The 27,166-nt window shown below is 40.3% G+C and overlaps 1 protein-coding gene across 2 annotated transcripts in view; it reads left to right on the top strand.

The window, feature by feature from the left end:
* TRPC3 (transient receptor potential cation channel subfamily C member 3) overlaps positions 1–27,166 on the top strand; it is a 288,110-nt gene that overhangs the window by 75,369 nt on the left and 185,575 nt on the right. Inside the window, exon 2 of one of the 2 annotated variants that reach the window (XM_082247949.1) lies at positions 9,209–9,980. In XM_082247949.1, coding sequence (XP_082104075.1) covers positions 9,209–9,980 — 772 coding nt within the window. The remainder of the gene's footprint in view (positions 1–9,208; positions 9,981–27,166) is intronic. The other variant, XM_082247950.1, reaches the window with a different exon arrangement.

The following is a 27,166-nucleotide window of genomic DNA, read 5'->3' as shown; positions in this document are numbered from 1 at the left end:
CTACTTTCTGATTCTCAGGCCCTCAGGTAGACCACCCCCAAGGCCGCATAGCAGCTTCTACAGAGGGTTTCCGCTCTCCAGCTGAAAGACCCCGAGCACATGTGCCCTTGGCATTTATGCAGTATCCCAGCGTGCAACGAGGCACTTTCCATTCACCAGGTCTGTACTAAATGCCTGTGGACTCATTTGTCAGGTTTCCTCCCACTGTCCAATATGCCTCCCTATTGGCCCAGTGTGAAACACTTCAGACAAGCTGAGGTGCATCTGAGCACCATGAGCAGACCTCGCTAGCAGATCCTACTCTCTGGTAGGCAGAGATCAATATAAATTTACCTGGCCATCTCTCTGGTAAGCAGAAAAAAACAAAAACTATACTGTCTCTTCTTTTCTTCTAGCACATACCTAGGAGGGTGCTATAAAAATGTTTGAACACATAATTCTTGCTGAATTAGTAATTGGCATTAGACAAACATGGTTGAATAGTAGGAAGGGAGGCATCATATGGCAAAATCCTACCTCTACAGTCAAAAAAAATGAGAGATGTGGGTGATTCAATTCACTAATGTCATGAACTTAGCCTTTATCCTAACAGTCATTTTTAAACTTTGCGGCAGATTCAAACCAGATGCAGTCCAGTGCATTTTAATCTGCATAAAAAAATGCATGCAAAGTATTTTCCATGTATTCCAATGGCCCTAGTTCTCACCAGTGCAGTGCGTTCCATTGCAGTCAACACAAGTCGAACATGCTGTATTTTTTTCTGTATCGAACACAGCAAAATACATCAAAAACGCACCTGAACGCATAAAAAATGAATCAACATAGCACATGCAGAATGTGTTCGGAATGCAGAAATTGTGGTGTAAACTGGCCCTATAAGAAATCCAAGAGAAATTTGCTAAACAAGGATGATTAGCTAGGGGTAGTTTGTAAAAACTTTCCCATATTCCTCTTTTCTAGGGGTTGATTTATCAAAGGCAAATGGGCTTTTCACTTTTGCAGTGAAAGTTGCACTTTGCAAGGAGATAAGCCCCAGAGCTTAGTAAATGTAGTGAAGTTTTGCATTCTGCAAAGAAAGCCCAATCATGTGAAAGGAAACACAACTGCATTTTCGCTTGTACATGATTGGATGATGGAAGTCAGCAGAGCTTTACCTCATTCGCTAAACTCTGGGGCACGTGCAACTTCCCTTGCAGTAAATAGTCAATTTCCCTTTAGTAAATCAACCCCTAGATCCTAATCACTAGAAACTGAGCTTAAGCCTAGTACACACTAGTAGTTTTTTTTTTCGTTCAACCTCGTAGGGCTGAACTAAAAAAAAACTGACTGCTCAGGAGGAGCCGCTGAACTAACTATCTGACGTAAGTACAGAGATCTCCCCTGCTGTTCTATTGTGTTCTGACAGAAGGACGGTCTCCCACCAGAACACTCCATTTAGTGCTCTCAATCATTAGCTGAGATCGCTGATCTGCAGACCCTTTTGGGACATGCCCTACAGCAGAAGCCGGACGACTGGCCAGCTTCTGTCTTTGTGCAGTACACAAGGGTCAAATATCGGCCGGTTTCTGTGGAATTGGCTGATACCGCCCAACATTCGGCCTATGTGTACTAGGCTTTGGATTCAAATCTGCCGCACCCATGAAAACCGAGGCAAACATTTTCAGTGGTATTTACAGTGAAGGGGGTTTTTGCATCTTTAATGGACTTGTGGAACAGGTTATGAAGGTCAACGCCTTTTTATATAAATTGCCCGTTGGCTCTGATATAGTTGACTCCTTCAAAAAAAGTGATGTGGGATTTACTTGAAATTTTAAAGACATTATGCATTTATAGTATTTTTTATACAGCAGCTTTGAATTGCATAGTAAATGAGGTTTTATCTGTAAAGAACAGACTATCATTATTCCAATAATCACCAAGGAGGAAGAGAAAAGACGCTACACCAGCTATCTTAAAGTTAATATGGTAATGCACAATGATTTGAGATATCTTGACAATAGGAAAAATGGTAAAGATATTCCTAAGAGAGTGGGATAGTGGAAAATCAAATGACTCCAGGTATTTGAGAAAGAACAGCCTGTACCATCAATCGTCACATCATAGTCCAGGTCCCAGACCCTCTCTGTCATTTAGCAGGAACAGAGTCTTTTATCTGAGTCATATAAAAGCAGTCACAAAGACCATTTATTATGTTGTCATAAAACACCACGCAGTACCTTGCAGTCAGAAGGGATCCCTTCCAAGTCTAGCAGATAGGAAACACAATGGTCCCAGATAAGGAGCTAGAAATGTGCGCAGTAATAACTGAAAGAAGTCTGAAGCGGCACATCTTTAATGAAGCATACTTTAAAAAAAAAAAACCTGGATAATTACAATACAAATTTAAGCCATACAAAAGACTAGCTCGTAGCGGTGAGGTGAATCTCAAAAATGTGTATCTTGCAATAGTAGTGAACATGACAGGATCAGTGTTTAAACACAGGTCAGAAATCATGGGAGAGGTACATTCATTTTCCAAGCATTCACTTTGTAGGTCTGAATACTAAGGCCTCTTACACACAGGAGTGGAAAAAAAAAACACTATTAGTAACTGTCTGCAGGAAATCAGAGAAGACCAAGAAGTCATCACACAGCAAGCCCTATGGCAGGGATCCTCAAACTACGGCCCTCCAACTGTTGCAGAATTACACATCCCATGAGGCATTGTAAAACTGACATTCACAGATATGACTAGGCATGATGGGAATTGTAGTTCCTGAACAACTGGAGGGCCATAGCTTGAAGACCCCTGCCCTATGGAAACAGTGCTACATTTTGTAAAATCAAAATGCAAAATCCTGCAAAGAGTTTCACAAATTGGAAGACTGAGATTTGTTTTTACTTTTTTTGTATCATACCTCGGTTTCCAGCAAAGACCAATGTCTGATCATATATCAGTTATATGAATAGTTAATTCCTGTTCAACACGTACAGCTCCTGTGACATTACTGAAAATTCAATATTTGCAAGCTGCCTTGAATAAGTATATGCAAATGTGATGCAAATGAATACTTGCTATTTTATTCCAAGCGTTTGTGTTTCTGGAGGATGTTACATGTTATATTTTTTAACATGTAATATATATTTTATACCAGCTCAAAACTTAAGGGAAATCTGTCACTAGCAAAAACACCTCTTGGACATGCAACTATGTACTAACTAGTCACTTAGCAGCAATACATCAGTTTGCCAAATGATAATATCTGCATTAATATTGAAATATAAGACTAAATTCAGCCTGTTGCAGCCATGTTGAATAATTTACATCAACCATATATACGTGTGTTGTAAATAAACATAAACACCATTACCAGCACTGTACTAATAAGTAAATATTGCACACACACTTGTACACAATTTTCTCATTGTGCTTGTTGTATTTGCACAAAGTCCACCATGCGTAAGTGCAATACAGTCTCTATATGCATGACATCCGTTTAAATGCAGCTCAAAAGGAATCCATGATGCCTGTCACCAACACCACCACAAGTGAGTCCCATTCCCTTTAAATACAACACTCACCAGAGATAGGTAAATATAAGGCACATACTCGTGATATCACTCAGAGATCTTTCCACAGGTAGGTCCTCCAGACTTCCGGGTAATGCCATAAATGCTTTTACACTTGTCAAAAAACAAAGCAAAGCTTCATAGCATAATCATGTTCAAATAGTTTTATTAAAATACCTTCCCCCTTTAAAATCCCACTTACATGCATAGTAAATAATAGGCAATAGTCACATCAAACTCGGTCAGATTACCCTTGGATGTCTGTAATAGCATCTCACCCTGCGCTGTACACAACTTTGCAGCAGTGCCCTTCACCTCCAGTGGCATGCTGACGTCACTTCCAGTCGCTGTATGGTCCTGTAATGGCAACCTCCTATGATTATGTCTGCTTAGAGGAAACGCGTTAGGAACGTCATTCATGCCATCTACTTCTGTATTACATGCCTAAGTTCATTGGATGCTTGTAAGTGTTTTTTTGGCTTTTTATTACAATAAAGTCTAGCGGTTTTACACTATGTCAGTCTTATCTGGCTTCCTGCATGTACAACTGTGAGAGATTTATGGCTTCTGTTGTGATACTGTGGCTACTTTCCTGATATCCGGTGTTCCAGCCTTGTCTTGGAAGTATACAGCAATACCAGCCCGTATGGCCCATATACTATATAGTATCTTGGGTCCATACTCTCCGGTGAGCGCAATTTATTGATCTTTGGTGTATGGGCCCCTGGCACGGTTGAATATCACCTTTGTATTTGGATGCACACATATCATCATTACCTGGGACTCTCTTTATGAACTTTTTTTCAGTGGCTACACTTGATCACCTCATATTTCATTTGATTATATATCATTTATTTGATTTGTGTATTCATGTATTCACTTATGGTCACATGATGTTTGTTATTTTGGTTCAGCGCTGCAATTTTCCATTTTTTCGCTGTATGGTCCTGCTCTGATACGTTTCGTCATTAAGACTTCGTCTGAGGGTGTCCCAGCACAATCTTTAGTTATTTGTACAGCGCTGCTAATGGTGTTTATGTTACTTTATAACACGTATATATGGTGGAAGGAAGTTTTTTTTTTTTTTTTTTAACGCTGCAGCTTCAAATTATTTTAACAATTGTTAATTTTTTTTTTTTAATTATTTTTTTTTTAGTAAACATTTTATTGAAAATTTTTTTCAAGCATACAGAGTAAAGCAAAACGTATGCATGAAAGGTTATATAACAGAGAAGGATAACAGTAACAGTAACAAACTCACTCTTAAGGCGTAGAGGATATAAAGCATGGTGCTTGAGTTGATTACAACATAAGCTATTTTAAAGTACAATTTGCATGCATGACCGTTAAAGTAAGTGCGCCCAAGAGGGCTTCCGTGTGGGCCCACCTTACCCATAGTGAGCATACGATCTGGGGAGGTAGGGCTAAAGCGACAGTCCGATGCGCACCCCGGGGCCCGGACACCCCCAACAGGGATCACACTGTGTCGGAAGCCCCGGGACGCCCACCAGAGGGAGTCATTGAGCGACCCCAGATGAAATGAAGGGGCCTGGGAGAGCAAGTAGGAACGTGGTAAGGTATGTGCGAGAGGGCGGCAGTAAAATGTTGCATACATGGTCCGTATGGAAGATGAACTACGAAAGAATTATGGGGGAAGAGAGTAAGGAAGAGAAGGGAAGCAACGGAGGGGGAGAGTGGAGATAGTTAGGTTGGAAAGGGCTGGAGGGGGGCAGAGAGTGGAAGGGGGGAGAAGAGAGAAAATAAAAGGGGGGTGGGGTTGGAAGGGGTGAGGGGGAGGGGTCCCGCAGAGCCAGGCAATTCCACGTGCCGTACATTTTTATATTTAATGTGCTTCCTGCTTGTGTGCGCTTAGTAGAGTGTTTTACCATAATTGGAACACTATTCATGTTGAATAATTGTTTGCAAGATCCAAACCTGATGCTGGGTTCATATAGCTGTCAGTATTCCCAAATGTCCTAAATTCTAAAATAACAGTTTAAGAGTTCCAGGCTGGGGGAAAAAAATTAAAAGTCAGCAGTTCCAAAAACTGCAGCTGCTGTCTTTTAATATAAGGACACTAACCTGTCCAGGCAGCCTGCGATGTCAGCAACCCGAGGCCGACTCGTTCATCGGCTGCGGGTGCAGGTGCCGGCATCCTTAATAAGGGAAACCTTGAGGCATCACGGCCTGTTTCCTACTGGATACAAGAGAAACTGCCGCATACCAAGCGATGGCTCACAATGAAAGGCTTTATTGAACAAGGATGCAAGGTACAGCAAAATGGATGGTAGACACGTTTCACACGACTCAAAGCGTGCTTGTTCACTACCATGGACTTGACATTTATAGAAAAAAGTAGCAGATGCTCTTCTGCTCTGGAACTATTATGTGTTGGATGGTTGCCCCCATTAGAGGCTTCTCAGCCTGATAAGTATTCTACATTTCCATCAGGAATAATTGACTTCAAATACATTTCTTTTTATGAAAAATTTTATATTTTTAGTAACTAGGCTATGTGATATTGATTGAAATCCTCAATTTCAACTGTGCATTACTCTTGACCTGCTTGGGAATTTCTATTTTATGCTAGCTCAACAGAATTGTACTCCTTTTCCTGTTATTTTTACCATTTGATAAATAATATAACCTGCTTATTTGGAGTCAGATATTTTACATCTCTAGTGACCAGTAGTATATTATATTTTCTGTGTAGTAACTAAAGTATTTGGGCCAACCACTTCAGTACCAAGTAAGGCTTGCCATACACTATACAATTTTCTTATTCAATTTCCTTTAGATTTACCTTAAACTATGTAATGCAAGGGTCTGCCTGACTGCATACAAATTGAAAGTGTTTAGGTTTGACCCTATATTACATGGTTTTGGTAAATCTAAAGGAAAGTTGAACAAGAAAATTGTATAGTGTATGGCCAGCCTTAGGCTTCATGCACACTGGGCTTAAAAAAATGGCAGAGAAAAACAAAACGCTCATATAGAGTGTTTTTACACACAGTTTAGGTGAGTTTAGGAGAGTTTAGTGTTTTTTATGCCAGAAAGCTCCAATCAAAAATGCAAACCATAAGGATTTTTTTTCCTGCCTCTAAACGCTGAGCCTAAAATATGCCTCTAATCATCCTAATGTGCATGGACACTTAACATATGGATAACATGGAGCTGCTTTTACAGGCAAAACACAAAACTCCTGTAGAAGCAGCAATTTTTTTTAATCCAGTGTGCATGGACCCTAAGACAAAAACGTAAATGATCACATACATATCTATCCTATTTCTAGAACTTAACTATAAGACTCTATGCACACTAGTGGGTTTTTTTTAAGCTCCTAGAAGCTATTATGAGCATTTTCTTTTTTTCTGCTCCTAGATGCTAATAGTGTTATCCTATGTGTACATGGACACTATTTTATGCTAGAAGCATTTTCAAGCTTCCATGTTTAGAAACAGAAAAAAAAATGTTTTTGTAGAGTTTTTGTGAACGTTTTTCCAGCAGAAAAAAAGCTAAAAGCTACTAAAACTCCCCTAACAGTTTTTTTCGAGTGTTTTTTGTTTTGATCTTCTTCGTGTACTGTAAAAATGCCAATAAAACACTATTGCTCCTAATTGCTACTAAAACACTACTACATGCTGCAAAAAATGCTGTTATCAGAATTTTTCATCCAAGTTTTTTTTCTAGTGTTTTTTGAGCTTATAAAAAATTCTAGTGTGCATGGAGACTAATTATACTATCACAGCCACAACATCACCAATTGACAATGGAAACTTTTAAAGAGGCAGTAAACTTTCATAAAAAAATTAGAAAAAAAAACCTGTAAAGACAAAGGCATAATGAGCTAGTATGCATACTAGCTCATTATGAAATACTTACCTTAAAAAGAAGCCCCCGCAGTGTCGCCCACTCAATGACAGGAAGGCTGACATGTTCGGCCATCCTGCTTCCTTGTTCGCGTCCTCCGACCATCTTATTGGCCGGAGCTGCGATTACATCACTCCCACGCATGCGCGCGGGAGCAGCTGTTCACGGCATAGGGCTCTGAAGGAATGGCACGGGTAGCCATTCCTTCAGAGCGCATGCACCAATGACGTCATCGGCTGCACGCACTGTAAATATCTCCTAAACGGTGCATGTTTAGGAGATATTTACAGCACCTATAGGTAAGCCATAATATAGGCTTACCTATAGGTAAAAGACTTTAAAGTGGGTTTACAACCACTTTAAACAAAAAAATCCATATCACCTGATAACCTTCACTGAAGGTACAGAATTTGAAGCCGCTAACTTATGATTCTTTTCAAACAGGGCAAGGAACCGCTTTTATGAAGCTAGCTGGAATAGTTTGTCAACAGGCTAGTGTAGTAACTACAGGATGTCTGCCAGCAAAGTACAATCATTTAGCGAGATGGATTCACTTAAAGAGGAGCTCTAGTCCCCCCAAAACTGTAAAGTCAGCAGCTACCAATACTGTAGCTGCTGACTTTTAATATAAGGACATTTACCCATCCAGGTATCCAGCGCTGTCCTCACCCGAGCTGATTCTTCAGTCAACTTCAGGTCCCGGCACTGGCATTTTAACTAAGGGGAACTGTCAGTGAAGCCTTGCAACTTCACAGCCGAATTCCCACTGCGCATGCGCAAGCCGCGCTGTGCTTTGTGAATAGTTCAGCAGTCTTTTGGGACCAGTGATGTGTCCCAGAAGGCTGCGGGGGGAAGGAGGGTGGGTCAAACTTCCAATCAGATCCTCACAGGGATCCGACCGGAAGTGGGGAATGGGTACCTGTCAAAACCAGATACCCACTCCCTCGCTAAAAATAAAGTGAACAAATGTGAAGGGGTGAGGGGAGGAGGAGAGAGTGAAACTCCCCCTTTTGGCTGGGGTTCCACTTTAAAGCAGTATTAAACCCAAAAGCAAACATGTATTATATTGCAGCTTACCAATCCTTAGATGTGATGTCTGTAGTTATTTTACTTTGTAAGGCTTTCTTTCTTCTATTTTCAACTGGTAATCCAGCCAGCAATCACTGGTTTTTACAGCACAGCATCAATTTAAATGGATTAGACAAACTCCTTCACACTGGCAGGGGTGATTAAAATGATCAACTTTTATTTATTCATTCAAAACCTTTATCCCGGAAGGAAAAAAACTGCTGTAACTGCTTATAAAGTGTGAGCTGGAGCTTGCCTTCAATTTGTTAGTGCATCTAAATCTGCTAGTACATCTAACACTCCACTCATTCCAGCTTAACAATGCCGCTGTCCAAAGGTGCCCCTTGTGCTCGTTTATCCAGAGCTGTGTCTCACTAATACAGGAGGTGTGTTACTGCCCAGATCATCAGGTGAAAACGCCAAAGAAAAGAAAACTGACGCAGCCACCACATCAAATGATTGGTAGACTGCAGTATAATACATTTTGGGTTTTGGGTTTAATACCACTTTTGGGAAAATTATGGATTTAAAGAAAGAATATTACTTTTAATATGTGGAATTTATAGTAAAATTGCCAATGTTTACTTTTCTTCTAAGAAGAAAAACTGCACAAATGTTGTATCCTAATGAACATTAATTTAAAGTGAATACCACAAAATACAAATAGGTATGAATGCTATGTGTTGACTTCAGCATTCATTTTCTCTTCTTTCTCCTTTAGAGCAGGTGACAGCAGCCCATCTGTAAGGAGAGTGACCATGATGCGGGAGAAGGGAAGGAGACAGGCTGTCCGTGGTCCTGCTTTTATGTTCAACAACAAAGGGACAAGTCTGACCCCTGAGGAGGAACGATTTCTGGATGCAGCAGAGTACGGAAACATTCCAGTAGTGAGAAAAATGCTAGAGGAGTCAAAGACCTTGAATGTCAACTGTATGGACTACATGGGACAGAATGCCTTGCAGCTAGCGGTAGGCAATGAACATTTAGAAGTAAGTGAGCTTTTACTAAAGAAGGACAACCTGGCACGAATTGGAGATGCCTTGCTTCTAGCAATTAGTAAAGGGTATGTAAGGATAGTTGAAGCCATCTTGAATCATCCTGCCTTTGCAGCAAACAAAAGACTCACCCTTAGCCCGTGTGAACAGGAACTACAGGATGATGATTTCTACTCCTATGATGAGGATGGCACAAGGTTCTCTCCAGACATCACGCCCATCATCCTTGCTGCCCACTGCCAGAAATATGAAGTGGTGCACATGTTATTAGTAAAAGGAGCAAAGATAGAGCGGCCTCATGATTATTTCTGCAAGTGCGGTGATTGCATGGAAAAACAAAAGCATGATTCATTTAGCCATTCAAGGTCTAGGATTAATGCTTACAAAGGACTGGCAAGCCCAGCATATCTATCTCTTTCCAGTGAAGATCCTGTACACACTGCTCTGGAGCTGAGCAATGAGTTAGCCAAGCTGGCCAATATAGAGAAAGAATTCAAGGTAAGAATTACACTTATGTTACTAGTTTAAAAATCCTTTGTATACCTCCCAAATTTCATTTTCTTGGCACAATCCAGTATTTTAAAACACATTGAGCCAATAGGGTTAACAAAATATATGTGGTTTCCCAAATCGGAAATTATTTTAGAGGTTTCGCAGATAACTGAACCTGTGACCATGCAAGTCTAAGCAATTGGTCTACTTCAATGTTTGCTCCACCAACAGGGAATACTCACACCCCCCACCCCCCTTCAATATTCCACTGCTCCTTTTTGCTCCCAGGAATGAATGAAGATTCTTGGAACCTCCAAGTATGGTGAAGTAAATTACATAATCCCCCCCAGTTATGACAGCAATGGCCTGCTGAGGCAGTCGGCGCTTAAGGGCTGTACACGTGGACCGAATATCGGGTGGCATCGGCTGGTTCAATAGAAACTGGCCGACATTCGGCCCGTGTGTATGGCAGCCAGTCCAATAGAAGCCGGCCAAAGGGGCATGACCAAAAAAGGTCTGCCGATCAGCATCCAATCAGCGCTCCCAGCCAACGGGTGAAACACTGATCGGATGGCTAACAGCGCTGATCTGGCGAGGGGGCCATGCTCTGTCAGAATATAATAATTCAGCGGGGAGGTCGCTGTACTAACATCCCGAGCTCTTCCGTTTTTTTTTGTTCAGCTCGCTGGGTTAAATAAAAAAAAAATTAATAGTGTGTACTAGGCTTTAGGGGGGTCACATGTGGTAGTGGAAAGTGTGCTCAACACCGGAGTATTAGGAAAACAAGTATAAGCAGAGGTGGTAGCTGGCACAAAGGGAACCTGTTTCTTTGACCAACCTGGGCAAAGCACAGGTTCACTTTAAACTCTCTGTATACAGACTGTGGAGATTCTTTCTACTGTTACTGCCAGGATAAAAAAAATTTGTTGCGCAGGTGTCATTGGGATACGGATAGAAATAAAATGTTATACAGGTTCTAACCGTTTTCAAATTCTCCTAAAAAAATGTTTCTGTTGCTGCCTCTGTCCCCATGGGGATATTTCCCATCGCTTCCTATCTCTGTGATATGTGGTTACAAAACAGAAAGTAATGAGATATCTCTTCAAAGAGGAAACAGGCAGCAATACAAACCCTATCCCACTTCAATCCATACAGAATGGCCTTAAACATTCTGGTTCTTTAATATTAATATGTAAATCTTTTTGTTTTGGACATTACTTACCTTAAAAACTGTTGTATGTCCTTTTGGAAATAAAAATATAATCATCCCAGAAAACATACAGTATGTATACAACATTACAGCTGAAGAATAATGCACATTGGTTTATATTCATTAAAGAGCTAATAGGACCATTAAAAAAAGCCCTGGATGAAAAGCTGAAACTGTGTACTAGCATATTGTACAATTTATCAAAATATAAATAATAGAAATGAGTGTTGCATATTGTGTTTACAGCTATTGTTTCCCTCACATCATTCTTTTACATTTAAGTTTTTTTTTTTTACGTTTAAGTCTTGCTATTCAAAAGATTTTATTTCACATCCAGCAATTAACATACATATATTTCAATGTTTAATGGGATTCTGTCACTTAAAAAAAATAAAGCTGTTGGCAGGTATAAAGTGCAGGCACTTACAGGTATGTGCAACAAGCCAAAGTGAGCAGGTAAGTACAGACACTACCCAAAAGCAGTATTCTGGCATACAGGAAACAATTCGATTTGCAGGAGGTTTGTGCAAGCATTTTATACCTAATAGCAGCTTAATGTATTTTGTTCATTATATGTAAATGGTCAACAATTTAATAGAAACTGTATAGAGTTCAAAATGGCCGGGGTCAGATTGAATTTAGTATAATGTGTTAACATAAAACTGTATACTAGAGCAGTGGTTCTCAAATCCGGTCCTCGGGACCCACTAACAGGCCAGATTTTAAGTATTACCTTGGGGGATGCAGACTAGAATACTGCAATCACTGAGAAGCAAATGAGATCACCTGTGATGTAATTTAGTTATCTTGCAAACCTGGCCTGTTGGTGGGTCCCGAGGACCGGATTTGAGAACCACTGTACTAGAGTTGGCCATACATGAATCAAAATTTGGATGATCGAGTCCTGTTCAACTATCCTGTTGGTATTCGTTTAATCAGCGCTGCAGTCTATAGACTGCAGTGTTGATCTGTATATTCTAAAGGCAAAGAAGTCTCCCTGTTGTCAGAATACAATGACACACCAAGGAAGGGTTCCTGCATCCACATCAAGTGTGTGGATGGGGGAGTTGGGTCCGCTGTTTTCATTTAACCCACTGGTTGAATGAAAAAACTAACCCATGCGTGGCCATCTTAACAGACTGAGCAGAACCTTGATATGTTATCTAATTATTGGTTTGATGTTTGATCAAGCATTTTTTCTGGATGTCAGGTCACCATTAGGTAGAAAGTAGCTTTCAGATAGTAGGTTTTGTTGTTTTGCCTATATTAGAAAAATGTCAGCTGCATTCTGATTTATTGCTATATTTATTGCTATACTTGTCATTTTACATGGCTAACATTAGAGATATTATTGTCAAAGACAGATATGGACACACACACACACACATATCTCATCAGTGATCACAGAGCAGGGCTAGCCGAGACAGAAACACCCAACATTGTGGTAGATAAGGCACAACAGAGGCTGGAGCCTCTTCTACCTCTAAATGACAAATAGATGATCTGCACACCATGAAAACATCTAATCTTTATACCATCTTTTAAAATCAAAGCATTTGTTAACAAAGACCATTCAAGTTGAGACATGTTATCTGTGGGAACACAGCCTTCTGACATCAGTATGCTTTGTTTTTTGAAAATGGAATAAAGAATAAATCCCTTTTCTTTAGCTACCTGTATCTGTTTTGATGATGTTTTATTCTTTACAATCATATGTAACTTTTAAAAGAGTGGTTATTGTTTTCACTACATTTAAAAAATTATTTGTACCAGAAACAAAATTTGAGTGCCTTTATAAAAGATACAGTTCGCAGAATTGAACAAATTTAAAACTTTGATGAGTTATAAGCTACCTTCCCAAATGAGAGAACACAGTTTGGTTGCGTTAATGTTAATGGGATTATGTTTGTTCTATTATGTTCATTATGACTGTATCATACTAATTTAACCATGTTGCAACCCCTTCCCCTATATGGTTTGCTGTTCAGTTGATAAACAGGTGGTAAACCCTAGGGTTGGTGGTCAATGGGTGTCATTTCTGCACCCTCGGATGGCCTGCCCAACGTACATGAAGACATGCAAGCTGCATCAATCTAAATTTTGAAAGGGGGGGGGGGGTTACCCTGCCTTGGTGCCTTGGGAGCAAGAGGACTTTTTTTTCAGACACTGGTAGTGAGCAAAATGTTTAGCATGTCACTTAATGTGTAGTATCCTAAACTGGGCATAAAATGTATGGGCAAGTAATTGCAAACAAGCATAATCAGATCATTCTCTGCCTGTCTTTCTTGGTAAGGGATCTGTCAATAATGAGCCCAAAACAACTGTTTCCTTGGTTATGGGCATACGTTTCTATATCATCCCCCAGAATCCTGCTATTTATTTTCCAGAAGCATCCTTATTTTAGGCTGGCCATACATAGAGGTAAATTATTGCAGGAAAGAAATCCGCTCCCCCAATCAACACAGAATCCCTCCAGCTGCTAGTGATAATCGCAGGTAAAACCTGGCATGCTGGTTGTACCCAAGTTAGTTGATAGATTAACTTGGTACATTTAGCCTGCCCATACACAGTTTAAAACTTGGCCGGTTCCTGCTGAACCAGACAAGATTCAACCCATGTATGCCCTGCTTTACGAAAAAATGTGCTTGTGGCCTTCTAGGAAAGTACACTGCTCAAACAAATTAAAGGAACACTTTGAAAACACATCAGATCTCAATGGGAAAAAATATCACGCTGGATATCTATACTGATATGGACTGGATAATGTGTTAGGAACAAAAGCATGCCACATCATTTGATGGAAATTAAAAAAATCAACCTACAGAGGGCTGAATTCATAGACACCCCAAAAACCAAAGTGATAAATGATGCAGCAGGCTAGTCCATTTTGCTGAAACTTCATTGCAGCAACTCAAAACGGTACTCAGTAGTTTGTATGGCCCCCACGTGCTTGTATGCATGCCTGACATTGTTGGGGAATGCTCCTAATGAGACGACGGATGGTGTTCTGGGGTAGTGCCTCTTACACCTGGACCAGGGTATCACTGAGCTTCTGAACAGACTGAGGTGGAATCTGGCAGCATCAGATGGACCGAAAAACATAATGTCCCAGAGGTGTTCTATTGGATTTAGGTCAGGCGAGCACAGGGGCCATTCGATGGTATCAATTCTTTCATCCTCCAGGAACTGGCTGCATACTCTCACCACATGAGGCCGGGCATGGTCATGTACCAGGAGGAACCCAGGACACACTGCACCAGCGTAGGGTCTGACAATGGGTCCAAGGAGTTTATCCCGATACCTAATGGAAGTCAGGGTGCCATTGTCTAGCCAGTAGAGGTCTGTGTATCCCTCCATGGATATGCCTCCCCAGACCATCATTGACCTTCCACCAAACCGGTCATGCTGAAAGAAGTTACAGGCAGCATAACATTCTCCACGGCTTCTTCAGACCATTTCACGTCTGTCACATGTGCTCAGGGTGAACCTACTCTCATCTGTGAAAAGCACAGGGTGCCAGTGGCAGGCCTGCCAATTCTGGTGTTCAATGGCCATTGCCAATCGAGTTCCATGGTACCAGGCAGTGAGCACATGGTCCAGTAGAGGATGTTGGGCCCTAAGGCCACCCTCATTATGTCTGTTTTTGATTGCTTGGTCAGAGACATTTACACCAGTGGCCTGCTGGAGCACATTTTGTAGACCTCTGGCAGTGATCATCCTGTTTTTCCTTGCACAAAGGAGCAGATACCGGTCCTGCTGATGGGTAAGGACCTTCTACAGACCTGTCCAGCTCTCCTAGAGTAACTGCCTGTCTCCTGGAATCTTGTCCATGCTCTTGAGACTGTGCTGGGTGAAACAACAAACCTTTTGACAATGGCACGTATTGATGTGCCATCCTGTAGGAGTTGGACTGTCTGTGCAACCTCTATAGGGTCCAGGTATCACCACCAGTAGTGACACTGACCCTAGCCAAATGCAAAAGTAGTGAAAAACAGTCAGAAAAGATGAGTAGGGAAAAAAATGTCAGTTGCTTCCACCTGTAAAACCATTTCTGTTTTGGGGGTTGTCTCATTGTTGCCCATCTAATGCATCTGTTGTTAATTTCATTACCACCAAAGCAGCTGAAACTGATTAACAACCCCCTCTGCTACTTAACTGACCAGATCAATATCCCAGGAGTTTAATTGACTTGATGCTATACTCTGATTAAAAAGTGTTCCCTTAATTTTTTGAGCAGTGTATATATGTATCATCAGCGGGGTGGGGCCTTTAGTCATTATGGATGCAACCTTGTTGGTTTCGATCCCAAGAGTGGCAAATATGGAACAGAGTTATATGAAATAAACATAAGGCCTGGGTCAGTGCAGAAAATGTCTCAGTTTATTGTTACTTTACTAAAAAGTTATTATTACCATCATATCATCATCAAATTACCAGTTCTATATCTAATTGTGCCTGGTTGGCTTTCTTTTTTTGTCAGCAGTGTTCCAGACACCTGTCTACCTTTTTATATTCAACTGAAGTTGCTTACTTTAGTGCTAGTACGGATCTTTTTCATCTTCATTAACTGTACTATGCCAGCTAATAAAATATTTACAGGAGCAAAAGTTTTGCTTCTAATTTGTATGACTGTTTGTTTTAATGTCACTTGGGTATGCTAAAAAACACTGCCGCATACCCCAAATCTCTTCCCACAAAATGATGAGAAAACTCTGCTGACTTCAAAGCCTTTTTACAATACTTGTTTATTCCAATCATTAACTTCCAAAATATTTGTTGTGCACCTTTCCCTGACCCACATATCCATGTTGTCTTCTTTTTTCCCTTTTTTAGCTTAATAAAAGTGTATTTTCAGTTTAAGCTTGAGGGAAACAAAGGTTGCTGCATTTGGCTAGATAACTTTTTTGCCTGATTTTCTCTTATACGAGTAGCTGCATAACATTTCTTTATAGAATACATTTAATACTTAATAGAATACATACTACCTAATGGCCCTGTATTCTATTTTTCATTAAATCATTTCTTATTGTGTTTTATTGCCTCTTTGTTATGTCCTCTCTCAGTTCCCAAACCTTTTCTTTTCTTCTCACGTTGGTTTGTTTGAAATGGGTAGCGCATATTAGTTGTGGTCATGTGCATTGCTCTATGAACACTACACATCTCATTATATCTCATTATACATAGTCTATAGTCCATGGCCCCTAGTCCATTTTGGGAGCAAGTAAGAGAGGGTGGCTATGTTCCTACATGTTCCTACATGCATTGGGAGTATGGAGAATGAACCATAGCCACCCTCTAACAAGAAGTCAGAACAGAGCAGCAAAAAAGAAATTTGGAAATAGATGGTACTTTTTTAAGTTAAGAATACATAGTTGACTATAACTTTATCTGATTAAACCAGTGTTTAGTATCACTTTATTGTTGTCCATAACATAACATAGGGCAATGGTGAAATATCACATAGTGGCTGTTATTTTCTGTATTAAAATATATAGAGTGGCTTAGGGTAGAGATACAGACGTATACACAGGTATAGGGTCAAAGCATATTAGTATGTACACAATGCAGTTTTATGAATACTGTAGACAATTTAAACAATTGTATATAAACCTCCATGAGTCTTGGAAACAATAGAGAATTAGCTAATGGCGCCAACCTGGACAGCAAACTCCTGCAAATGAAGTCCACCAAGAACTCGAATATCACATAGACTGGCGGTCTGGCAACTTTGACAGATGACACAAGGACCGTGGTATTTGTAGAAAGCTGTGTGCTTCAAAGAACAGTTTTACCTTTAGCCGATTCACATTCAGGCTTACCCTATTAAGCCAGTGCAATGAGCACTGTAAACAAGGAAAGTGCATAAAGCTCAGGCAGCAATCAGAAACAACTTCTTCCACAATCTGACTTAAAGACCAACTGAATTCTGTATGTTTTTATTATGACTTCCTTGTGATACCTAGAAAGTAATTGATGTCTAGGCTTCTTTTTTTAAGTTCTAGTTCTGTGGGCCTATTTTAAACTGCCCTGTCCTGGCACATCGGAAATCTTGACTGCTGGTCTTACATAGAGCGCTACCTTCCGGATCACCAGCAGTCCAACACACCTCCTGCACAGTGCTCAATCAGCGTACCAATCACCAAGGCTCACATTCTTTGTATAAAAGTTTATACTTCAACATTGCAAGCCTAGACAGCTGCAGGGCTGCCAGGTAGCACACAGCCATCCACACATATTGTTGCAAACAGTAACATATTTTCATGTATAATTAAAGGTTCCATACAGCTCTTGCTAACTATAGTTTAAATATATAAATATGTGAGGATGTTCTGTGTAGGTAAAACCAACTTCATAGATAACTCAATAAAAATACCAGATAATATAAATCCACAGCGAGTAATAAAATAAAGATTAATATTGTGACAAAGTGACAATGTGCTCAAATATATCCCTTAGTGCAGGGGTGACTGTGACATAAATATAATTGTATCAGGCAAAAAATATGCGTATTTTGCAGTACAAGATTAGAAATAATGCAGTCCAAGGTTAAATAGTGACTTAGTGCTCAGGAATAAATATTGTCCTTAGTGAGGGTGGTTCTTCACAATTTGAAGGTGCAGCTGCTGTGATATGATTGACTACAGTGTCAATTCCTTCTCCTCAGTGAATGTAAGAATTGGATCACTTACCGAATGTAGTGGGTCTCATATGCCATATGACATTAAGACCTTTCACGCTTTGGTGGCCTCCTGGGCCAAAAAATTCCCCTTTTAGGCGGTCCCTATGGAATGGTATGACTCCTGTGGACGCCGGGGTACAGCAACTCAGTGCAAGTAGGGAGGGGAAGAAAGAAAGCTCCCAATAGCGTAATATAGTCTGGATTAAAGTTTATTACCCATATTAGGGTTCCAACAGTAAAAGCATAAGTAAAAAACACTCCCTGGTGGTCAGCGGTGCGGGCTGCGTGTCCTCCTCGCGGAATCAGTCAGATTACTTCCGGCTTGGGTTCCACTCAGGGTAGCGTGATGACGCTATGCGGTCCAAGCTGACGTGTTTCGTCACATCCGGTGACGTCTTCAGAGCTTTCTTTTAAAAATCCATTTTTTACACACATCTTTTATTGTACAGCAGCTGCTTTTCTCTTAAATTCTTGTATATTTATCTGGTAATTTATTTTACATTTATCTGGTAATTTATTTGTTTATTTATTTTTCCATCTGGAACCCTACCTTTGGCGCGTGGTATATACTTTGTATATATACTCTTTAGTTCCATACAGCTGTTCTAACTGATGGTACTGTCTGACTTCATCCCATATGTGGTTGCAAAGTTTAATCATTTTAGTTGTTGGAAAAATGTACTGTGTACATACATTTTATCCTTATGTAAACTCCGCCTCCCCCTTTAGCACCTAATCCTTATTCTGCTGCATAGTCACTTCATCATATACAGGTTGCCCCAGTGCTAAGACCATGCAGGTCCTGAGCTAGAAGTGCACAGCAGATCTCAGTGGCAAAAGAAATAGCTTCAATTTTAGGGAGATTTTCCTGGACTAGGGGTCTTCTTGGTGCCCCTGTGCTCACCCCAGGGACAGATCTTGTGACCATGCTCTTTGGAACCTGCAGTTTTTGAAAATTACCTTAATCATTATCTTGAGGATATTATCAGTAGATAATAGATATTGTATAAGTGAACATTGCATAGGATACATTGACTTTAGCGTAAAAAGAGAGTTATACTGAAACTGCTAAATATTGTTGGATAGGGATCTCTACATGATGGAGGCATTACAATTACTGTATATGATAGTACATAGCTTGAAGTGTGACCTTTTAAATATTACAAATGTAAACTGTAGTCCATCTATTTCTTCTCTTGTTTTTTAAATCTCTCTATTAATACAGTATATGACATGTGGTACCTATATTTTTGAGCCGATTAATACATAAGTTTACAATCTAAACTAGATGTCCAAATGATAACTTACAAACAGGTGCCATTGGGACAGCAAGTGAGGAGAAATGTCTCCAATAGTAAAACCATAATTTTAAGCAGAAAGGAACACCTTTGACCAGCACTGACTAAATGCACAGAAATCCACTGAAATATGTAGGTAGAATATATAATTGCTCACCCACATTACAGGAACTATAAAGAATGAATTTTTTTTTGTTACCCCAGCAGATGTTTTTCTTTACTATTACATTTTCTTTACATTGCCTTTTCAAAATAAGTTGGATGATAGTGTATTGTAGTATAACACTTTTGATCAATATTATATCATTATAGAGATCCATACATCAGTCTAAAAGAGGGAAACAGAGTAGGAAAGAGTAATAGAAGAATTGAGAGACAGCTGGAAGCTATGCAAAATAGCAATAAAAGTCCACACCATCCAGGCTAAAGTCATCGAATACTTTGAGACATCAGAGCCTTTTCCCTTTGCAGTCTGGGAAGCCCATAAAAGTGTAATAAAAGGAGAATTGATTCACCTCACACAAATCAAGAAAACCCAGCAGGCAAACATTTCCTCTCTTTTGACACAAATCCTTTCACTAGAAATGGCTCACAAGAAAAATTTTGCAAACAATAGCTAATGGACAAACTAGGCATACAAACCGGAAGGTTCTTTATTCTCGAATAAAACCCGCTCTATGAAAAAGGTGACAAAAGCGACAAACGTCTGGCTCATTCACTTCTAGCTAAGCAGGCAGGTTGAGGCTGTACACAAGCAAATGGCTCAATTCAATCTAGAAATGATGGCAAAAAAGTTCCAGAATTACTACCAAAAGCTATATAACTTAGACTTCCAAACATAACAATCACCAGATTCAAATAACAGAGCACAGTTAATATAAAATTTTATTAAAAAATCCCTCTGGATCTGCCTCTGTCACCCAAAAAATCAAACACCTGACGGCAATTAAACAATCCAAATCCAGTAAGAGTCAAAGCCCCAACAGCTTTCCTCTTCAGTATTAAAATTATCGAACTAAATGCTTACCAAATGTCAAGGTCAAATTATTTGCCAGAATCATGTTAGAAGGCATAAACTGAAGGTTTTGCCATGGCGTTCACAATCTTCTGACCTCAACATAATTGAAAATCTATGGATAGACCTTAAAAGAGCAGTGCGTGACAGACAGCCCAGAAATCTCAAAGAACTGGAAGACTTTTGTAAGAAAGAATGGGCAAAGATACCTCAAACAAGAATTAAAAGACCCTTGGCTGGCTACAAAAAGCGTTTACAAGCTGTGATACTTGCCATAGGGGGCAGTACAAGATATTAACTCTGCAGGGTGCCCAAACTTTTGCAGACACCATTTTTTTGTTTTCTGTCATTTTGAAAGTTTCAATGATGGAAATAAAATCTAACTTTTGTTGACATGTTATAAGAAAGTCTAATCTGTAATTTGATGCCTTTTGGAGATTTTTCCATCTTTCCTTGGCTTCTTTATGCACATTAATACAAATTTTTACCTGGGGTGCCCAAACTTTCGATCCCCACTGTAGGCCTTGAACAACTTATGACACCAAAACTCAAGGAAGGTATGTGGTTTCCTGACCTTCCCAATATTATCGGACCTCGCTACTCATTACTATTCCTTTGGATCAATCATTTACAAATATCTTCTTTCAATTTCTTTTGTAGCTTCCACTCATGCGCCTGGTTTTGGATATTTTACTAGCCCTATCTTGAAATATTTCCCTATGGCTTGAAGGAAATCCACTATATCGTGACAGTTGGCCCAATGACTCCTATAAGAGACAACTCTTCCTTTCCTACAGGCCTAAATGCCCATTTACATCACTGCTGGCCCAATCAAAGTAGACCTGTGGCTGGAGATTTTTTCTATGAATGAAAAATTCCTGAGGCTGGGGCAGTAAATGACATAATGGAATAGGACAAGATACCATGATGGTCCTACTTACAAGTTAGGCATTTACTCACTTCCCCCACTAACTGTGATGCTTTTAGCAGGTCATTCACACCCTTGCCTCAGTAACAAATCACAAAGACATCTTATCACTAACGTCTATTCCCTATTGCCTTCCCATTCACATCCCTTTGCTGACCCAGACAGAAAAGCTTGAAAGAAGGATATTGGCCTTTCTCTCATGGAGCAAGATTGGGAATGAACAAATGCAATGAACCCTACGTTTTCTGTGAAAACTGTCTTAGTTCAAGAAAATGGATATCCAATCCATACCAGACAGTACCACACTCCATCTCTCCTCCATAAATTATCAACTACTAACTCTAACAAATGTTCTAGATATGAACAATTTGGTTTATACAGGCATATTTGGTGGCAAAGCTCTGCTCTTTTCCACTTTTGGTCAGAATAGCTTAGAACTATGATGCATATCACTACAATGCCACTGCAGTTCATAGCAGCACAATTCCTTTCATGTCCTAACCCAAACCAATATGCCAAATAACTCACAGTACATTTATTTAATGCCACTCAAATGTGCATTAACTGTAGGAATGCTCCAGTGTATACTTTAGGTGATGGCAATGCAGCAATACAATTCTGTCTGTTATCTTAACTTTAACTATGAGCTCTGTATTATGTATCTGTTTTTCTCTGGAACATCTTTAATAAAAATATATGGGAATTAAAAGAGCAATAATAGTGGAGGAGATTTACTAAGACTGGACTGTGCAAAAACGACTGCAACTGTGCAAAGAAACCAATCAGCTTCAAGGTTTTATTATCAAAGCTTACAGTGGGGATCGAAAGTTTGGGCACCCCAGGTAAAAATTTGTATTAATGTGCATAAAGAAGCCAAGGAAAGATGGAAAAATGTCCAAAAGGCATCAAATTACAGATTCGACATTCTTATAACATGTCAACAAAAGTTAGGTTTTATTTCCATCATTGACACTTTCAAAATTACAGAAAACCAAAAAATGGCATCTGCAAAAGTTCGGGCACCCTGCAGAATTTATAGCATGCACTGCCCCCTTTGCAAGGCTGAGACCTGCCAGTGTCATGGATTGTTCTCAATCATCGCCTGGGAAGACCAGGTGATGTCAAACTCAAAGGTTTTAAATGCCCAGACTCATCTGACCTTGCCCCAACAATCAGCACCATGGGATCTTCTAAGCAGTTGTCTAGAAAACTGAAACTGAAAATAGTTGACGCTCACAAAGCTGGAGAAGGCTATAAGAAGATAGCAAAGTGTCTTCAGATGTCAATATCCTCTGTTCGGAATGTAATTCAGAAATGGCAGTCATCAGGAACAGTGGAAGTTAAAGCAAGATCTGGAAGACCAAGAAAAATATCAGACAGATCCGCTCGCAGGATTGTGAGAAAAACAATTCAAAACCCACGTTTGACTGCACGATCCCTCCAGAAAGATCTGGCAGACACTGGAGTTGTGGTACACTATTCCACTATAAAGAGATACTTGTACAAATATGGTCTTCATGGAAGAGTCATCAGAAGAAAACCTCTTCTATGTCCTCACCACAAAAATCAGCGTTTGAACTTTGCAAATGAACATATAGACAAGCCTGATACATTTTGGAAACAAGTTCTGTGATGAGGTTAAATTTTAACTTTTTGGCCAGAATGGGCAAAGGTACGTTTGGAGAAGAAGGGGCACAGAATTTAATGAAAAGAACCTCTGTCCAACTGTTAAGCATGGGGGTGGATCAACCATGCTTTGGGGTTGTATTGCAGCCAGTGGCACAGGGAACATCTCACGAGTAGAAGGAAAAATGGACTCAATAAAATTTCAGCAAATTTTGGATGGTAACTTGATGCCACCTGTGAAAAAGCTGAAGTTAAAGAGAGGATGGCTTCTACAAATGGATAATGATCCTAAACACACCTTGAAATCCATGGGGGATTACATCAAGAGGCGTAAACTGAAGGTTTTGCCATGGCCTTCACAATCTCCTGACCTCAACATAATTGAAAATCTTTGGATAGACCTTAAAAGAGCAGTGCGTGACAGACAGCCCAGAAATCTCAAAGAGCTGGAAGACTTTTGTAAGGAAGAATGGGCAAAGATACCTCAAACAAGAATTGAAAGACTCTTGTCTGGCTACAAAAAGCATTTACAAGCTGTGATACTTGCCAAAGGGGGCAGTACAAGATATTAACTCTGCAGGGTGCCCAAACTTTTGCAGACACAATTTTTTTGTTTTCTGTTTTTTTTAAAGTGTAAATGATGGAAATAAAATCTAACTTTTGTTGACATATTATAAGAATGTCTAATCTGTAATTTGATGCCTTTTGGATATTTTTCCATCTTTCCTTGGCTTCTTTAATTAATACAAATTTTTACCTGGGGTGCCCAAACTTTCGATCCCCACTGTAAATGAACAAGCTGAAGTAAGAAGCTGACTGACTACAATGCAAAGCTGCACCAGATTCTGAGTGCTACAGTTTTAGTAAATTCCCCCCAGTATGTTTTTGTAGCTGTTTGTATTTTTGGAGAGATTTCATGTCACCTTACATATATTACATAAACAGCATTGAGGTCAGGATCAGTAGTTCGATATCAGTTTTTGCAGATGACACAAAATTGGGCAGGGCAATAACTGCACAGCATGAAGCAGATATCTTACAGAATGACCTGGACAAAATAACAGAGTGGGCATGGGGGAGGGGTATGTCTCTATGTCAAGAACAATATAAAGGTGACAGAAAGGAGTGACATTACGGATGGGATGAGCATGGATTTAGAATCTGTGTGGGTTGAACTCCATAGGGAAGGAGAAAAGGGGAAAGTAATTGTGGGGGTTTGCTATAGGCCACCTAACCAAGGGGAGGAGGTAGAGCTGGAAATTTTAGCACTAATGGGTAAAGTGGCAAAATTGGGATCAGTCATCGTATTGGGGGACTTCAATTACCCCGACATTGACTGGGAAGAGGGGACTGCACACTCACAGAAGGCCCGCCTATTCACGGAAACCTTACTGGATAATTACATGTCACAGTTGGTGGATTCCCCCACCAGAGAAAACGCAGTCCTGGATCTATTGCTCACTAATGACCCAGACATAATCTCGGAGGTAGGAGTCCAGGACAACCTGGGCTCTAGCGATCACAGGATGATCACATTTAGTGTAAATAACAACATAACAAGACAAGTGGGGAACATAAGAACCCTAAACTTCAGAAGGGCAAACTTTCCAAAATTGTACTCAATGATGGAAAAGGTAAACTGGGACCAAACCCTGGGATCCCTGACCACAGAGGAAAAATGGGAATGCTTTAGGAACATATTAGGCAAAGGCATCTTGCAGTGCATTCCTATGGGAAATAAATTTAGAAGAGACAAAGCCAAACCTGGCTGGCTAAACTGTAGCGTCATAAAACTTATTAGGGGGAAAAAATTGGCCTTCAAGAAGTATAAATCAGAGGGCACAGTATTGGCCTTCCAGCAATACAAGGAGGCAAATAAGAAAAGTAAACAAGAAATCAAGATGGCTAAAATCAACTTTGAGAGACAAATAGCGGAGGATAGTAAAAAAAACCCAAAGAAATTCTTTAAATATATCAACAGCAAAAAAACTAAGGCAGAGCATATTGCACACATAATTAACAATGATGGGAGGATGGTTACAGAGGACACTGAAAAAGCAACCGTGCTAAATGCTTTTTTCTCGTCAGTCTTTACACAGGAAAAGGAGGGGTACACTGACCATGACTGTATGGTTAGTAGTAATAAACAGGACTTGCCACCATGGCTAACAGAGGGGGAAATCAGGGAAAGGCTGGATAAACTTAACACAAACAAATCACCAGGACCGGATGGAATACATCCGAGAGTACTCAAGGAACTCAGTAAAGTTATATCGAGACCACTGTTCCTGATCTTTGCTGACAGTATTAGGACAGGAGATGTACCAGGGGATTGGAAGAAAGCTAACGTGATTCCAATATTCAAAAAGGGCCAGAGGCATATCCCGGGAAATTATAGGCCTGTCAGTTTGACATCAGTAGTATGTAAACTTCTGGAGGGGATGATAAGGGACTATATTGTAGAGTTTGCTAAGGACAACAACATCATCAGCAGTAATCAGCACGGGTTTACAAATGGGCGTTCTTGTCAAACCAATCTCCTTACATTCTACGAGGAGGTGAGCTGTGAGCTAGATAGGGGGAGACCAGTGGATGTGGTGTACTTGGATTTCGCTAAGGCGTTTGATACAGTTCCCCACAAGCGCTTAATTTATAAAATAAGGTCTGCAGGTATCGATAGCAGGGTTTGCTCTTGGATACGGAACTGGCTAAAAAGGCGGGTCCAAAGGGTAGTAATAAACAGCGCATACTCAGACTGGTCTGAGGTGGTAAGCGGGGTCCCCCAAGGCTCAGTCCTGGGACCAACCTTGTTCAATTTATTCATAAACAACATTGAGGTCGGGATCAGTAGTTCGATATCAGTTTTTGCAGATGACACAAAATTGGGCAGGGCAATAACTTCACAACATGAAGCAGATATCCTGCAGAATGACCTGGACAAAATAACAGAGTGGGCAACGACATGGCAAATGAGGTTTAACGTGGAGAAGTGTAAGGTTTTGCACTTGGGGACTAAAAACATAAAATCACAATACACGTTAGGAGGGGAGCCCTTGGGGGAATCAAAAATGGAGAAGGATCTGGGAGTATTGGTTGATGATAGATTAGGAAACAGCATGCAATGTCAAGCGGCAGCTTCCAAAGCCAACAGAATATTAGCATGCATAAAGAAAGGGATGCATTCCAGAGATAAGACTATAATCCTTCCACTTTATAAAACTCTGGTCCGACCGCATCTGGAGTATTCCGTCCAGTTCTGGTCGCCAGTCCTCAGGAGGGATGTGTTGGAGCTGGAGAGAGTCCAGAGAAGGGCAACTAAACTAATTAGGGGATTGGAGGACCTTGACTATGAAGAGCGTCTACAATCGCTCGATTTATTCTCCCTGGAGAAGAGACGTCTGAGGGGGGACATGATAGCAATTTATAAATATCTTAATGGGGATCCCAGCTTAGAAAAAAAGCTGTTCATTCGAAGGGATTGCATGAGGACTCGAGGGCATACAATGCGATTAGAGGAGAAGCGTTTTAACCTCAGGCAACGCGGGGGGTTCTTTACTGTTAGGGCAACAAGATTGTGGAATTCTCTACCACAAGAGGTGGTTTCTGCGGGTAGTATGGTGGCTTTCAAAAGACTCTTAGACTTACATCTCAAGGATCAGAACATTCAGGGGTATGGGAGATGATTACAGCCACACATGCCTACACAGGTTGAACTGGATGGACTATTGTCTTTATTCAACCTCACCTACTATGTAACTATGTAACTATGTAACATGGCAAATGAGGTTTAATGGGGAGAAGTGTAAGGTTTTGCACTTGGGGACTAAAAACATAAAAGCACAATACATGTTAGGGGGGGGGGGATCAAAAATGGAGAAAGATCTGGGAGTCTTGGTAGAGGATAGACTAGGCAATAGCATGCAATGTCAAGCGGCAGCTGCCAAAGCCAGCAGAATATTAGCATGCATAAAGAAAGGAATGTTTTCCAGAGATAAAACTATAATCCTTCCACTTTATAAAACTCTGGTCCAATCGCATCTGGAGTATTCTGTCCAGTTCTGGTCGCCAATCCTCAGGAGGGATGTGTTGGAGCTGGAGAGAGTCCAGAGAAGGGCAACTAAACTAATTAGGGGATTGGAGGACCTTAATTATGAAGAGCGTCTGCAATCTCTTGATTTATTCTCCCTGGAGAAGAGACGCCTGAGGGGGGACATGATAGCAATTTATAAATATCTCAATGGTGATCTCAGCATAGAAAAAAAGCTATTCAGTCGAAAGGATTGCATGGGGACACAAGGGCATACAATGCGATTAGAGGAGAAGCGTTTTAACCTCAGGCAACGTGGGGGGTTCTTCACTGCTAGGGCTACAAGATTGTGGAATTCTCTACCACAAGAGGTGGTTTTTGCGGGAAGTATGGTGGCTTTCAAAAGACG

This window comes from Pelophylax lessonae, assembly GCF_965119305.1.
Source record: "Pelophylax lessonae genome assembly, chromosome: 1".
NCBI classification, from domain to species: Eukaryota; Metazoa; Chordata; class Amphibia; order Anura; family Ranidae; genus Pelophylax; species Pelophylax lessonae.
Note: the sequence above shows the minus strand (reverse complement) of the source record. Positions and strands in the feature narration are given on the sequence as shown.